The 15,791-nt window shown below is 32.8% G+C and overlaps 1 protein-coding gene across 1 annotated transcript in view; it reads right to left on the minus strand.

Annotated features, from left to right (window-relative positions):
- LOC130623534 (uncharacterized) overlaps positions 1 to 5,106 on the minus strand; it is a 34,417-nt gene extending 29,311 nt beyond the window's left edge. Inside the window, exon 1 of the mRNA XM_057439023.1 lies at positions 4,514 to 5,106. Coding sequence (XP_057295006.1) covers positions 4,514 to 4,568 — 55 coding nt within the window. The 5' untranslated portion in view covers positions 4,569 to 5,106. The remainder of the gene's footprint in view (positions 1 to 4,513) is intronic.
- Positions 5,107 to 15,791: the final 10,685 nt, after the last annotated feature.

Genomic DNA, 15,791 nt, shown 5'->3' on the forward strand with positions numbered 1-15,791 from the left:
AAATGTGATTGTTTATTAGGAAAACATTTATTTGTTAGTAGTAGATTGTTTGATTCGCAAAGGTTTATTAGGTAGTCTCTATTCTCGTTGCACTTTTCTTGATTATTCTCCAATACAATTAAGGCTATATTTCTTGCCTGTTTGACCATTTATATCTCCTGCTAGTATAAGTACTGATGAATTGTTTTCCAGCTCTTTAATTGTTTGGTTTAGTTTTACGTGGAACTTTTCCGGTTTTTGTTTTGTTATTCCAGATTGAAGTTCATGTGGATTGATGACAGTTATTTTGTTTCTTTTAATTACAAGACTGAGTTTTAATTTGATATTATTTTGCGACATATTGGTGTATTTGTATATTGTTTTGTTCATTCCTTTTGGTCAGCATTATGTTGAAGAACTGCAATTCTTTTATTGAATTACCATATTTTGTGTGTATGTTCTTTCCATTTGTTATTGTTTTTATTGAATGAACATCCATGTGAGGTAAACAGCGTAAGTTGGCAGTTTTTATTTTTGCATAGTCCTTAACATTAAAAGTTGAAATAGATATAGTTTTTATGTCAAGTCTGAAGTATATTTAGAATTTTGCAAAAATTTATTGATGACCAAACTGGGAGCGGAGTAATCCGTGTCCTTTTTCCATCTTGTCCAACCATCAACCATTCCTGGCAGAGTATTCTTTATATGTGACCTTTTTATTAGCTTATATCGATAAAATTAGCGGGCGCTATTTTCTTTAGCGACCGCCCAAAATGTAAATAAAAAAATTAGACAAACTTTCATGAAATTTAAATATTATAAAAATTGACTAATTGATACAAGCTTTTGGGAGTACGATGAGATATATAAATTTATACTTGATCAAAAGTCTGTAAAAACACAATATGCTAAGAAATATTCGTAAAATTGAAAATTCTAATTTGTTTAGGAAAACTGTTTTGAAGATTTTTAACCTTTGATTTGATTTATATCCGATAGTCCCATATTCCATTTGATAGTACAGAGTGTTCAGTTTGATTTAACGTGCTTATTTTTCCTGCGGAGACTTTACTTCAGTTGTGATATTTTATTTGTAGCCTGTTAGTTTCATAAACAGACATTTGCTGTTTATTCTATCATCTCACACACAATCTGGCAGTTTTAGCTAATTTTAAGACTTTTTAATCAGTTTCATTTTTATTGCTTATATATAATATATTTTTACCTTACTATATTTTGACTTTTATTTTTAAAGACAGTCCTGTTTGTTAATAGCAATATTATATATATTGAAAATCTATATCCTGTATAAAAATTGTTTTTTAATAATAATAATAATAATAAATATGGAATTAATACCTTCAAAACGTTCAACGAGCAGCAGAACTAATTCCTCCAAGTGAACTAAAAGCTATTCTATATCAGCTTTTTAATAAACGTATATAAAGCTTCATGGTAAAGAATGCAAGCCTTATACCTTAACCTTTATACATCGCATATACATACATAGATACTTAAATGAAAAAAAGCTGATGTGGACATATTGACTGCTTCTGATTTTCAGCAATCAAGGAATATTTTAGCTGCTAAAAGAAACCAACTTACAAAGCTTGGATATAGAAATAAACCTAATGTAACTAGAGAGTTGCAGTAAGACAAAAACAAGACGTTATATCAAACTGAATTTTTTAGCAAGCAAGACGCACACACAGTACAAAAAAACAATGTGGTTAGTAATTTCCCTTTACTTTGGGGTTCGCGCTAGAGACGAGGTAAAGAAATTACGATGGGGTAATATTATATATGAATGTTTTGAAAAAAATGACAAACTTTTTTAGTTTGTAAGACATGTTTTGCCTTCAAGCCATCTTCAGTTTGTAAGTCTGTTTTATAGAAGCTTTTATTACAATCAAATAGCATTAAAATGTTACTATAGCAACAATAAAAAATAAATACAATATAGAAAAAACTAAGTATCCCAAGGGTAAAACAATTTGTCTAAGTGAAGAAAATAATTTAAAATAAATTAATCAAAATAACAGACTTGAGGAGTGGCCTGAATACATTGTCCTAATATTAAATTATGTAATGTATTCAGGCTACTACTCAAGTTATTTTGCTTAAAAAAGTTTGTCTTTTGTTTCAAAATAAAAATTTCACTGATAGTCATCTTACAATCCTACAACCTGTGCTACAGATACAAAAAATGTCATGTTTTCTACTACGAAGAATTTCGAAATGATAGACCATCAGAAGAAAAAAAGGAACACTTCTCCTTCTGTCTTCCAATAAAGCAAGAAATGCATTACCCAAAAGATACCGTCTTGTACTTGAAACACCTGTGAAAAGCAATAGAGAAGTTTTAAGCAAAAAGGATCAAACTGTCGAAAGGAAAGTGGCGAATCACTCGGAAATAAAAACGTCAATAGGGACACTGTGCGATGCCAACATTCCAGAATATTTGTCGCCCAGCATAGTGGCCATGAAAATACAAACTTTCTCAAAAGCTACAAAGCAGGTAGCAAAACTCACTGTTTCCAATTGGTTGACATCTTAAGTTGTTTAGACGAAAATAAAATAAATCCAATTAACACGACTCCTAAATCATCATTGACTATCTTTTCAAAAAAACATATTTCGTGTGATGTCTTCATGTTTTCTTCGTTTATTTCTGATGGTAACTTTGACAACTTCTTGTTCAACTTTATAGCAGACAAACACTCTACTAGCCAAAACGGCAATGTTTAGAACTTTCGAAAGAACAATTAGAATGTTTTCATTGTGTTTGAAAAGTTGTATTTAATTAATTTTCGGTTAGTTGAACGTTTGCAACTGTCAGAAGACATGGTTTCTGCATTGAAATATTGTGTTTCATCTTTAAACCGAATGCCAATGTTGTTTTAAAAGTAGACCTACTTCAGCTATGGATTACTTTAATTCCTATGTTGTCAGCCTGTACCTCGGTTTTCCTTTGTTGATTTTGCAAGCGGGCAATACCAATTTTTAGGCATTCTGGTTGGCTTAGCACTTTTGACGACGGGCCGATATTAAGCGATATTGCCCGTCGTCAATAAAAATGGTAGCTTTAAATGTAAACAAGAACGAAAAATAATTTTAAAAAAGCATTGGAAATAAATATATATCTAATACGGCATTCACACCTAACAAAGTTAGTCCAATTTAAACTGACAACTGGCTTTACTTAAATTGATTTTAATTAAAACTTGGTTTTTACATGTGCCTTTCACACCTAATGTTTAAAACACATTTGCCACGTTAAAAATTCAATATGCGCAAAATTTTGTTTTTGTAGCCCCTTTGAAAAGTGTCTTCAGATATACAGCCTCATGTTTACTTTGGATATTGCGTTTAAGCAATCCTTTTTTTAACATGAATGTATAGCTTGCTACTGCTCGATGTGTATAACCACTGTAATAGTTTCGACCAGCGTAAAATACACAAAATTGAATAAAAACTTAATTGGAATATGAGTTCAACTACATTTAATTCTTTGTGTTTTCTGATGTTTTAAACAACTTTAAACATGGTTTTCGATAAAACACGAATAAAACAACCTCGACAGGTTGTTTTATTAAAATTAGCTTTAATAAAACCGGTTTTATTAAACCAAGTTTCACTGTGATATGAACAGGTAAAGATAAAACATGTTTTTATAAAACCACATTAAAACATGTTTTTAATTAAGTTGTGAATTAATAAATAATATAAAACATAAGTCCTACAATATAATTATCGATAAAAGAATAGAAACAACAACAATGTCAAGTTTAATTGTTAAAGTAACCACATTGAACCACATTCTGTTTTGATGCTCTTTCAACATAGCTAGTTAACTAGCTACATTGTCGATAAAAAGAAGAATGTTCAATATCCAGTTTTATCTAGGTACGAAATACAGGACGACGAATATATAACAAATGCGTCCGCCTCATTTTCAGACTAGTTCGTTTGGCTTTTTGCTTACTCAGTGAATATAAACATCCTCAAAACCCATGTTATTCTTGGTTAGTCAATATTCGCTGTAACTTAATTTGTACATTCAACTTTTCAAATTCTTTTGTGATTGTCGAACATTGTTATGATTAAGGACTTTCTGCATAAAATGTTTCTGTTTTCAGACAGGACTAATTCGAGTTTTTATCTTGAGGATGCTAATGAAAGTAGTGAATTATATTATGATAATAACACTAAACCGTAATTCAGTCATTGCGCTGACATCGAAAACTCGGTGGGCGATATTTTGTGGTACAGATTGGGGTACATGGTTATTATTGTATTAGTAAAATGGTGTATAACCTATAAGATGTACATTGTATATAATCTGGAAATTGAACAACATATTACATCGCACGATAGGTGATCTGCACATACTCAAGCCTTCGAATTAATAACTAGAAAAGAACACATGCCCTGTATACGTTAACCTAATGTAGATATGAAATAATATAGTATTCTGCTATACCAAACATGTAAGATACCCATCGCATTATACAGAAATAAATTTTTAACTTACCTGAGATCCTAAAGTTGACAGCAATGGACAAAAATAAAATTATGTGTTTGCACATATCAGAAGAACTATGTTGGCCAATGTTGTTGTATATCTGGTTATCGTCTTCTCATAAAACTACAAATCTCATATTGCACAGTTCTTTTGTTTGGCAATCTCTATTCATAAAAACTTGACTTAATAAAACTTTTTATAATGCCTTAATTACATTTTATTTTCTATACTTTTATGGCATGTAAAGCATGTTAGCGATTAATAAGCTTTAGTTCAGTGGAATAGATTTGGCTGTCATAATCATGCTTCATGTTATGTTTTGATTCTTGTTGTGTAAAACTACGCGATAGCTTTTGTTGTTATCGAAAGTGCCTTGTCAGCTCTCACAAAAAAAATATTGTTTCATTGTAAACGAACATAATGCAACACAGTTTCGCCCTTCATAGCTGGGAATTTAAACCTTCCCAAATAAAACATCCAACATAGAAAATAAGAGAGGATGCTGTGGTAATACACGTCTTTTTATATAAGTCATGCTATATGAGAAATAAGACCATTTAGTCAGACTAATGTTTTATTCCTTAAACTTTTTTTTAGCAATCTATTAAGTTACTTTAATAATAGCCGTATTTTGTCTCTTCGTCCGCAGGAAAAATGTCGTTTTAAAGCCACACGAAATAGCATTTAAAGAGCTATATTTTATAAAAATTTAAGAATTAAATTTCCAACTTACTTTATTGGTAAAAATGAAATCAGCAAAAAATAGCAAAAGTTTGTTAGGTGACTAATATTTTTTGCCGAACAAAAATTGTTGTCGGTTTTTTTTTTTCACTACCGTTTTTGCCAACATTTCTGTTTTACTTAATTTCAAGAAATATAGCATATTTTTCTTGCTTAATCATAGGCTTTTCTAATTGGAGCCATACTTTGTACAATTATAGTACGTCATGAGAGGAACAAAGTGGGAACAATTTTTTTTGCTTGTTAGCACTTTCTGAGTGACGTCATAAAAGCTTAAATTTTCTTTAAAATACCACTATATAAGAAACGAATTGAAAGTTTCTGACAGCCAAATGAAGATTTTCTAACATAATTTTCTGATTTCTTCATAATTAAATCGAAGAATCGGGTTAATCGAGTTTTTAAAAAAGAATTCCCGTGAGTTTTAAGCTCTATGGATAACAATAAAAAAGTTAAATGTATTTTCTCGATTAAAAAGATTTTTTAACATTAAGGTGTAGTTTCCATTAATGAACAATATCTAAGGCTCTCAGACGTGGTGGGTCCTAGATATTCAGCATGCAGGTGGCTAGAAGATAAATATGGAAACTCAGTATCATAGCATTGCAGTGTAGCTAAAAAGATTTTTGAGTTTTAGAAAAACATTCGATTTTGTCAAAGCCCTGTTTACACTAAAAAAATTGAATTTAGAGGAGAATCGTGCTGAAGGAATTGAAAAACTGTTTAAATTACAGAAAGTTTCGAATTAGAGAAATTCGAATTGTAGAAAGTTTTTTATAAGAGAAAGTTTCTTAAGGAATTGACGGTGACTGGGCGCTTGTTCGAATTATAGAAATATTCGAATTATTGAGATTCGATTTAGTGGGAGTCAACTGTATCTTAAATCTTAAAGTTTATTGTGCTTATCATAAATTCGTTCTTACCGACCTTGTTTTCGACGGAAACATGCTGCAGAGGCCATTTTTAGTTTGGAAGTGATGGTGTCGTGTTTGCAGATTAGTTTGACCTAATTTTGATATATACATATTTGTTTTCAAATGTTAAAGGTTACCTCCCGAGCAAAAACAAGTTGTGCTTAATAGGTGAGTAAAATATATTTAATAAAGAAAAAAAATTCCTTTCTACTAAAAATGTTGTTTTTGAAAGATATAAGGAATTAAAAAATACCACACTTCCACATAACCCTGGGCTTCGCGTCCGCTATTGCTGAGTGTTTTGAAACGAATAACCAAATACGATATACCAGATTGTCACACGGAAAGTGAAGAAAATTTAATTTAAAGACTGCCAACGTAAACGAAGTAAAAAATATATTTCTCCCCTCAGCATAATTTTCCGCTGCAAACGAACAGACACGTCGGTTAATCTAGGAAAAAAGCAACGCTGTTCCTTTTATCACATCAACTTGTTTAAAGAAAAAGTCGAAAACTTAAAATGAATTGTTCGGTTTGGGGTTGTGAGTGACAACTCCATCCATCCAAGAAGAAGACACCCCACTTAATCTTTTTTAATATCCCCCAAAAGACAACGTATTCATTTTATTTACGTAATCTCCGTCTTTGTATCCGGTATAACTACCGCCTAGAGAAGAAAATTCTTCTCTTATTCGCTTGACAACACAGGCCGGAATCACACGTCGCACAGATCTGCCACGACGGTTATGTACCAAAAGAAAAAGAAAATGTCAAAGTATAATTACTATTAATCGTCTCCCGAAGAAGAAAGGCCGATTTTCCCTGTCGTACATTCCCACTAATGCCGTCCAAAGATTTATTTCGTTAGGACGATAGAAAGAAAACGATCGTGCTCCGTTATGCACCGTTTATTTAATATAGTAAAAATAAATATTATTTCACAAAATAAGTCACAATAAGACACTAATCACTTACTGGATTTATTTATCGCCTAATTCCCATAACTCTGTTATATCCATTCCTCTACAGCATTTACACTCCTTACAAGTACTCATTTTGATGCAAACACCACATTTGCACCAGATACAATTAATTTTGTTCTGCCAGTGACTCACCCGATTCCGTTTCCGGCTTGTCCATATGGTGTGTAGTACTTGAACAGAGTTGTCTCCCGTTGGTTCATATTGAAAACCCAAAATGTATTTTCATCCATATTCATACACGTGTTGATATACTTATTAATTTCCTTAAAAATTGGTTTTTGCTCCTGCATGCTTTTAGAATTCACTTTATAACACAGGAAAAGGGGGCGGGGTAAATGAAAAGTCTGCATAATCTTTACTACAATTTTCGTTCTGGTCAGTAGCTTATCTCGTGATGACGTAACATTGCTGATGTAAGCATTTTTTACCGTTTTCATCATGCCCGCGTGACTAGGGTTTGGAGAGGTAGCTAAACAGCAGTAAGTCAATTTCTTTTCCAATGGTACTCCTTTAATCTGTAAATATAGTAAAAAACATTGTTATTTTGTCGATTAACATGTTGTTGTGGATTATTTTGAGGCAACTTATTTTTGCTCGGGAGGTAACCTTCAAGGCACGTATATATTTACGATTTTTTAACCACGTACAAATCTTAAATTATCAATTTTGGGTTTTGGCAAAGAAAGTAGATTTTGTACCAGCTTATCTAGCTAGCAAGCTAAATTTGGATTTATTTATTTCTATTATTTTAAAGTTTTTATTCAGTTTGCTACATTCTTATTCATTTGTCTTTGGTGTTTTGGTTATCTATCTAGATCTTTAGCTAGGTACCTTTAACTAAAAAGTGAGAGTAGCCAAATACAGTTCGGCTAACAACAGAATTCCTAATACTAAATAATGCTAAATACAGTCAGGTGGCTTCAGCTTTTGTTACTTTTATGAAAATTTATTTTGAAAAATAAAATTGCTGAGTATTTTCTTAACTGCATAGGGAAATGCCAGCTATTTCCTTTTTTCTATTAAAACCGAAGCGATAAAGATTTTTGGGAAATGGTATTACCCCTTATGCTCATGCATGACACAGGTACTCAACCTGGTGTTAGCAATGGGCTGTTTCCTGTCGTTTTAATCGAACCGTTCCCTGAAAAATGGTTTTATACTAACTCATGTGTGACTTGTTTTACCTGAAACAAAAGTGCAACTTGCTTTTAACAGCGGGCTGTTTTTCGTGTGTTTTATTTAAATTGAAGTTGCGGTAAGTATTTTTGAAAAAGGCTATTATTACGCCTATTACTCATGCGTGACACGGTTTAGCTGTACTAAGTGATCCAATCCAATGTCATAAATAATTTGTTGGTATTTGCTGAAACTTATTCTGCAAAATAAAATAATATTGCTCCCATTGTTCTTGCTATGACGGAGTAGCAAGGGTTTGTAAACTTTGTTTTTATTTTGCTTTTGTTGCAGGAAAGTTATATTCTGAAAAATATCCTGCAGTCGCTACACTACACTACACTGTATGTGCTCCACTTGATTTACGACATACTGCATACCTGTAATAAAGCGCTCCACCTGACCGTGTCGCACAGTTTGCAGTTCTTATTAAGCGCTCCTCAGGGCGTTCAACAACAGTTACTTGTGGCTTAACCCGGGTCTCTTGGCTAGTCTCTTTATTAATAGCCGTATTCTGAGTGTTCAAAGTGGTTGCGCGCAGGTTTTTTCAGAAAATTCAGAAAATCCCGGCAGAACCCTATTTTAACTGGCGAAGAAATACGTGACAATCTCAGCTGGAGTGGCAACGGACATTTTGAAAGCTGTGGCGTTCACATAAGTCTGTTTTTCTTTACTTTTTTGTCTCTGAAAAGCTTTTTATTTTTGTTTTTTATTTATTTTCATATGTTAACATGTAAATATCATCACGTTTTCTAGCCATGTATAAATATAAAACAAACCAATTTTAATATTTTGGCTACACATGTAGATTTGAAGGCAGCATCTCTCTGAAGCCAGTTAGCCTTATTTAGTCTTATTTTTTTGAACCTTGGTATATCATTATTTCTTTGTAATTGGGGTTTTGTGGTTATCTACAAAAAATATAACATTTTAAGCAGGATGTAGAAACCATGTCTTTATAGACATGGTTTCTATTCTATAGACCTGGTCTATATTCCCATATGCAGCGTACATTCGAACTAAAAATATATTTTTTTAAAATCGAATATCGTGTAAACATTACTTGTTTTTATTGTAGCTACAACATATAATTCTTTAAAAAATAAAAGTAAGTTTCACTTCTGTTTCGCTTTTTGTTTACTTTTTTTCGTGTTTATTTACATTTAACACTGTCTTATTAAAACTTTAAACACGGTTGCTATGGTAGCGGGCAATACCGTGGAATATTGCCCGCTATGACGAAAGTTCTAACCAATCACATTGCACGATTTTCGAGAATATTGATGCCGCCCTTTTACCCAGGTAATAATTAAAATTATTTTGGCAGACAACGAGCTATTGTATCACGCCGTAACAACCGGCCAGTAAGAGATGTCCCAGCCGGCACAAGACGTTTTAAAGACGCCTTTTCTGGAGCTTTTTTGCGCATAAAATATGCGCGCACCCGAAATACGTCTTTTAAACGTCTTTAAAACGCATGTGTCAGACGCACATTTTAAAGGCGTCTTTAATGCGTCTTTTTCAGGCACGGTCTTTTTCGTTTGTGATGAAAGACGTCTTTAAGACGTCTTTTTCGTGCATAATTAAGACGCGCATTTGAAAGACGCAAAAAAGATCGAAAAAAGACCGGTTTTTATTCGTGATATAATTGGTCTACTATTTCTCCGCGGGTAACATGTTTAATTACTTCTTTCATGTAAAAACGATAATGCCAATAAAAAAAATATATCTCACAATAACTTGATTTTAAAATCTTGTATTGTATTAAAATAACGGGGTAAATCTGTATTTATCATTTAAAAGAGTGATTGAAGAGTAAAAAACTTAATTATTACCCCCGTCTGTACAATTTTAAATGTCTGAAGTGGCGGTAACTTTTAAACAAAACCAAGTCGAGAAAGAAAACCGGTTGGTTGCAGAAAGTAAGTTAAAATTGTTTTTGTTTTTATTTGCATTATTCATTAAATGAGTTCCGGCAATATGGTAGCCCGATATAGAGCTGGGGCTTGTTTCATCTTAAAATTGATCGTGTTTTTTCATGAGCACCAAAAAAGTTATCTTTTTATTTTGTGAAGCGAGTTTGGGGACTAAGAGCTATGGATCGTATGCAGTTAAGGTCATGTATATATATTTATTTTATTGTTTACTTTTTTTACTGTTGCTAGTAGCTATGCTAGCTGCAACCCTGGAAAAATAGTGAAAAATATTTTTTTCCAGGGTTGTAGCTAGGTGTTTCTTGCCAGCTAGTGTAGCCATAAGTCTCATATAGCTAAGTTTTACGTGCTATCTAAAGAGAAAATTGCTAGTCACAAAAGTTTATAGTTATACCAGCTAGCTAGCAAACATTTATAAGCCTTTTACACCCAAAAGCCACCACACCACCCACACACAAACCCTATTGATTCTGTGTGACTTGTACAATTGAAGTTTTAAATTAAACAAAAGTATTTACATCACAAAAAGTACCTGTGTTTTAACAAAATTTCCAAATTAAGATTATTAGAAAGTCATACAAAATACAGAAGTATTTGTGACATCTTGCAGCTATTTCTTAAGGCAAAATAACATATACTTTGCCGGTCACAGACACGTTTCTGTAACTTGACCTGAATTAAAAACTGACGTTTCTTAAAAATTATTTAACTAAATATTTTATTAAGAACATTGACGAATAAATTTTCACTTTCTTGAATAAGTTTTGTAACTATATCTTTAGAGTGGATCTGTCTGTCCTTAATGGAAATTGTCAAGCTAGTTTAAATTTTATCCACAGGCTAGCTATATTTTTAACTAACATTACATCAATTTTAGCTAAGCATTAAATTTATTTCAGAAATGGATAAGTCAAAGAGGCGGGATGAACGACGAGGTTGCAGCAAAAATTTGAGGAGTTTTTAAGGCAGGAGGATAGCGAAAGTAGTGTTGACATGTTAGATGATACATCAGAAATTGAAAGTCAACCACAATTTGATAGCTCCCCAGACATGTCAGTTGACATAAACGAAGAAGAAAGTTCCGCATCTTCCTTGTTTTCTTTTGAAGAGGATGTTGTAGAGCCAACTTTACAAGATAATCTTGCTAGCTGTGCCACTAAGTACCAATTAGGTAGAGATTCCCTTAATGACCTTCTATTCATTTTAAGAAAATCAGGACTTGATCTTCCGAAAGACAGCCGAACTTTGCTCAAAACCCCTCGAACTGTACAAAATGTTGTTTTTAATGGTACGAACAGCTACTGTTATTTAGGAATTAAAAGTTCATTAATTCAAGCTGTCACATTTATCAATGATCAAATCGATACACTTGAATTGCTGGTTAATATTGATGGAATCCCATTGTGTAAGTCAACAAACTCTCAGTTCTGGCCAATTCTTGGTTCTGTTAAGGATACCAGTTATGTCTTCCCTATCGCTTTGTTTTATGGGAACACAAAACCTACATCTGTTTGTGAATTTCTTTCTGACTTTATCAATGAAGTTGAAAACTTAACACGTGATGGTGTAAATTTTGAAAATCAACATTTTACATTTGTTCTCAAAGCCATAATCTGTGATGCTCCGGCCAGATCATTTCTAAAGTGTACAATAGGTCACACTGGTTATTATTCTTGTGAACGATGTTGTGTTAAAGGTGTAAGGTTGGAACACAGAATTGTTTTTAATGACTTTAATGATGCTGATCTGCGGAAAATGGTAAAGACGTATTTTTTTTCTCGAATGAAGGTTACATTTGCGAAATTAAAAATTTTGTTGATGGTGATAAGTATCAGCGTATTATTTTTAAATCCAGCATGCTTGAACCTTTTTATGAAACACCAATCGATTCACGAAAACTTGGGATCCACTACACTCGAGGTTTTAGTCATATAGGGAAAGTTTGGAAGATTTTAACACACACACAAGTTGAAAAGAAACTTTTAATGTTGCCTTATAAAGATGGTCGTGTATATTTTCCATTACTTCATGACATCCAGGGAAATATATTTTAAATAGTTGTTATACCCTTCACAGTTATTAGCATTTTATTATATATATAGTACATGCAAATACTGTTTTAAATTAGAAAAATTTGTAGTAGTTAAGGTTCCAACATACATGGTTAGGCTGTTTTTAGCATAGCAGAACTCTGTATAATCCAATTTTCATCCTCTCTTTAATTTTTTATCTAGCACATGCGAAATATATAGCTTAAAGGGAACCCGAGGAATAAAATGATGTTGGACTTATAATTAGAGCTTGAAAATTTGGTTAACAAATCATTTTAAATTTTTTCAAAAAGCTCCTTTCGTTCTCAAGATATTCACATTTAAAGAAATTTACTTATACTGCATAAATTATGATGTCATATTTCAGGAATAGCAAATTTGACATTTTCTGTCATCAGTAATTTTAGACCTGTTAAGTGGAACCTACCTGTGGCGGAAAACATTGAAAGAGCCCGAAAAAAATCTATCCCACTTAGTGGAAGTACCATGGTTCTTCTAACTAGATTTATAAAAAAAGTAAAAAAGCAAATTATGTTTGGTCACAGTATTTCTATAACATAAGGCAGATAATATAATTTGAAAAAAATTCTTATTTTCCAGGCTTATAAATTTTTTGCCTTTTATTAACGCGTGTTTAGTTTCGTTCCAGTTTCTATTTTATTTTCCTTTAATTATTAACGCGTGAAAATAATTATTTTTATAATTAGAAAAACTACGGTACCTTAACTTGTAAGTATTCGAATATAATTAGCGATTCTAGACTCACATTATTTGGTCCTTAATCTATGGGGGAATTCAGACTGAGTACTAAGCCTCAACGTTCTTTTAAACTAAGTTTTATGATTTTTAAGAAAATATTACAAAAAGATAAAGTTATACAGTTTTACTGCATTTCTAACCCCTGTAAGGACAAATGTTGTTTGAACAGCTTTCTAGAATGACTTTATTTATGAGTTTACGTCTTATTTGCAACTAAAAAAGACGCACAAAAAAGACGCAAACATTTAAGACCTAAAAAGACGCACTTAAGACGCATTTAAAAAAACGTCTTTAAAAAGCATTACAAAGACGTCTTTAAGACTGCGAAAAAGACATCTTTAAGACGCACAAAAAGACTTTATAAAGACGCACAACAAGACGTCGGAAAAGGGAACATTTAAGACCTAGAAAAGACGCATTTATGACGCATATGAAAGATGTCTTTAAAACGCATTCGGAAGACGTCTTAAAAACTTAAAAAAAGGCGTCTTTACGACGCACGGAAAAGACGTCGTAAAGACGCACGAAAAATGACGTCAGGAAAGCGGACATTTAAGACCAAAATAAGACGCCAAAAAGACGCACGGAAATGCGTCTTAAAGACGTCTTAAAGACGTTTTTTGCCGGCTGGGGTTGGTTATATTGATAACATAACACCATTAGAAGTTTTTTTAAATTTCTGTACGACAAATTGCTGGAGATGTTTGTGTCTCAGGTATTACAAATGTAACCTTATTGATGTTAGTTCATTCCCGAGAAGAAAGAACAACTCTCTATAGATACTACATCCTAGACATGGATTCGTCTATTATTATTTTTTCATGCGAAAACTTTATTTTGCGATTTTTTTTGCCAAAAAAAGTCTTTTGCCAATCTAGCTAATTTATTCATCAACTAGTTGCTCCACTACATAACAGGCGCTCTTACAATTAAATAAAATTGAAGGGTTTTTAACATCTTGTGGACTATGGTGTTACATTATAATTTGGGTTGGAATTTAATAGTTGATAACCGAAATATTTGTTAACATTTTACACAAACCGTTTGCAACACAAATATTAACATGTCTAAGAATCATCGTTATAAACTTTATTTGATAATGGCGGGGAGGACCCATTGGGAAACAGAAATTTGTATTCATATTTTTAAATAATGGACTTATTTTTTAATACACCCTCTGTAAATAAAATCAAAATAGTTGGTTTTCTTGATTATGGGTTTGGGTCTGTAAGGCAAACTGTTTATTTAATATTTTGAAATATTACGGTAAATATACAATATACTGAAATGAGTTTTTTTATTTCTCTTTTTTGTGTTGTTTACTAATAATTTCTTACATTTTAAGTAAAACTTTGGGAGGGTTGCTGTGTGTAATAGACTGAATAGCTAATTTGGTGTGCTGCATTACAAACCGTACATTGTTGAAATTTTGTTATAACCTTTCTTGCATGACTTAACGAAATATATTGGATATTTTATCTGGTATACTATTATCCCTGGCGTACTTCTGGCATGGCAAAGCAAGTATATAGTTTTACCAGATTTGACATTTTACATGAAGGTTGTTAGACACGTTCGATTAAACTTTTATAACGTCTTTTCAGTGTTAACATTTAGCTAATTGAGCGCGATAGAAGCAATAAAAACTGTATTTCCGCAGCAAAACATACTATCCAATAACTTGCAACCAGATCTTGTTTCACATATCCTATCAAATTAACATCTGCGCTGCGACAGAAATGAAATGGTCATACGTACGCAATTCGCTGCGTCGAGAGCGTGCGGTATGTAATATAAAATTCATTATGTAATGCATATAAAGCATTCATGATACATAAAGACGGTTTGGCATTTAGGGTTTGAGAATAACGGCGGGATAAGAATAGAAACGCGGTCATACTCGTCCCCCACCAGCATTTGTTAAGTTTTTCATTGGAACGGAACCTGAACCTCCACCAGTAGGTCAACAAGAAGAAGACGCTTTAGAAACGAGGCTGGAAATACGGTCAAAGTATTATTTTGATCAACATGAAAAGAACCGACATTCAAATATCCCTATACACTCTGGCTAACTCATAGACTGTGCATTTCGCCTTAGTCGTTCAACTTTGATATAAAGAGTGGATTGGGAACTATAACATCGTTAGCATCTTCTGGGAGGCAAGTTGTTAATGCGCATGCGTACTATTTTCAGAAAATCTAAAACACCAGTGTATGAAAATGAATCAAAGAAGTGAAACGCGTTTGGTCCACAGTTAGGCTAAAAACAAATACACTATTCCATTGCGTCCCTGCTACCATATCTGTGTGAACGGCAGGAAGGGACCGCGAACGATGTTGCACCATCAATAGACTCTAAGAAACCGTTTTTCTGTTTAATTATTTTCGCTCAAAAGGGATGCCGCGCTATTGGATATACCAACAGAGATAACCAAGAAAAGTCACAAGATTCAGTACAACCAACTTCAGTTATGAACACTAACAAAACATAAAAGGAGCTCAACATGAAATCAACATTGTCGTGCAAGTCAAATTCAGTTTGGTAGGTTTTTTCAACTAGCCGAGAGACCAGCAAAACGCCGGGTTAAGCCACAGGTAACTGTGCGCCTGGCGTTTAATGCCCAGTTCAGGGCCTAATAAGAACCGCAAGCAGCGTCACACATTCAGGCGGAGCGTTTTAGTACAGGTATGCCGTATGTCGTAAATCTAGTAGGGCGGCCACAACATCTTAA

This window comes from Hydractinia symbiolongicarpus, chromosome 13, assembly GCF_029227915.1.
Source record: "Hydractinia symbiolongicarpus strain clone_291-10 chromosome 13, HSymV2.1, whole genome shotgun sequence".
NCBI classification, from domain to species: Eukaryota; Metazoa; Cnidaria; class Hydrozoa; order Anthoathecata; family Hydractiniidae; genus Hydractinia; species Hydractinia symbiolongicarpus.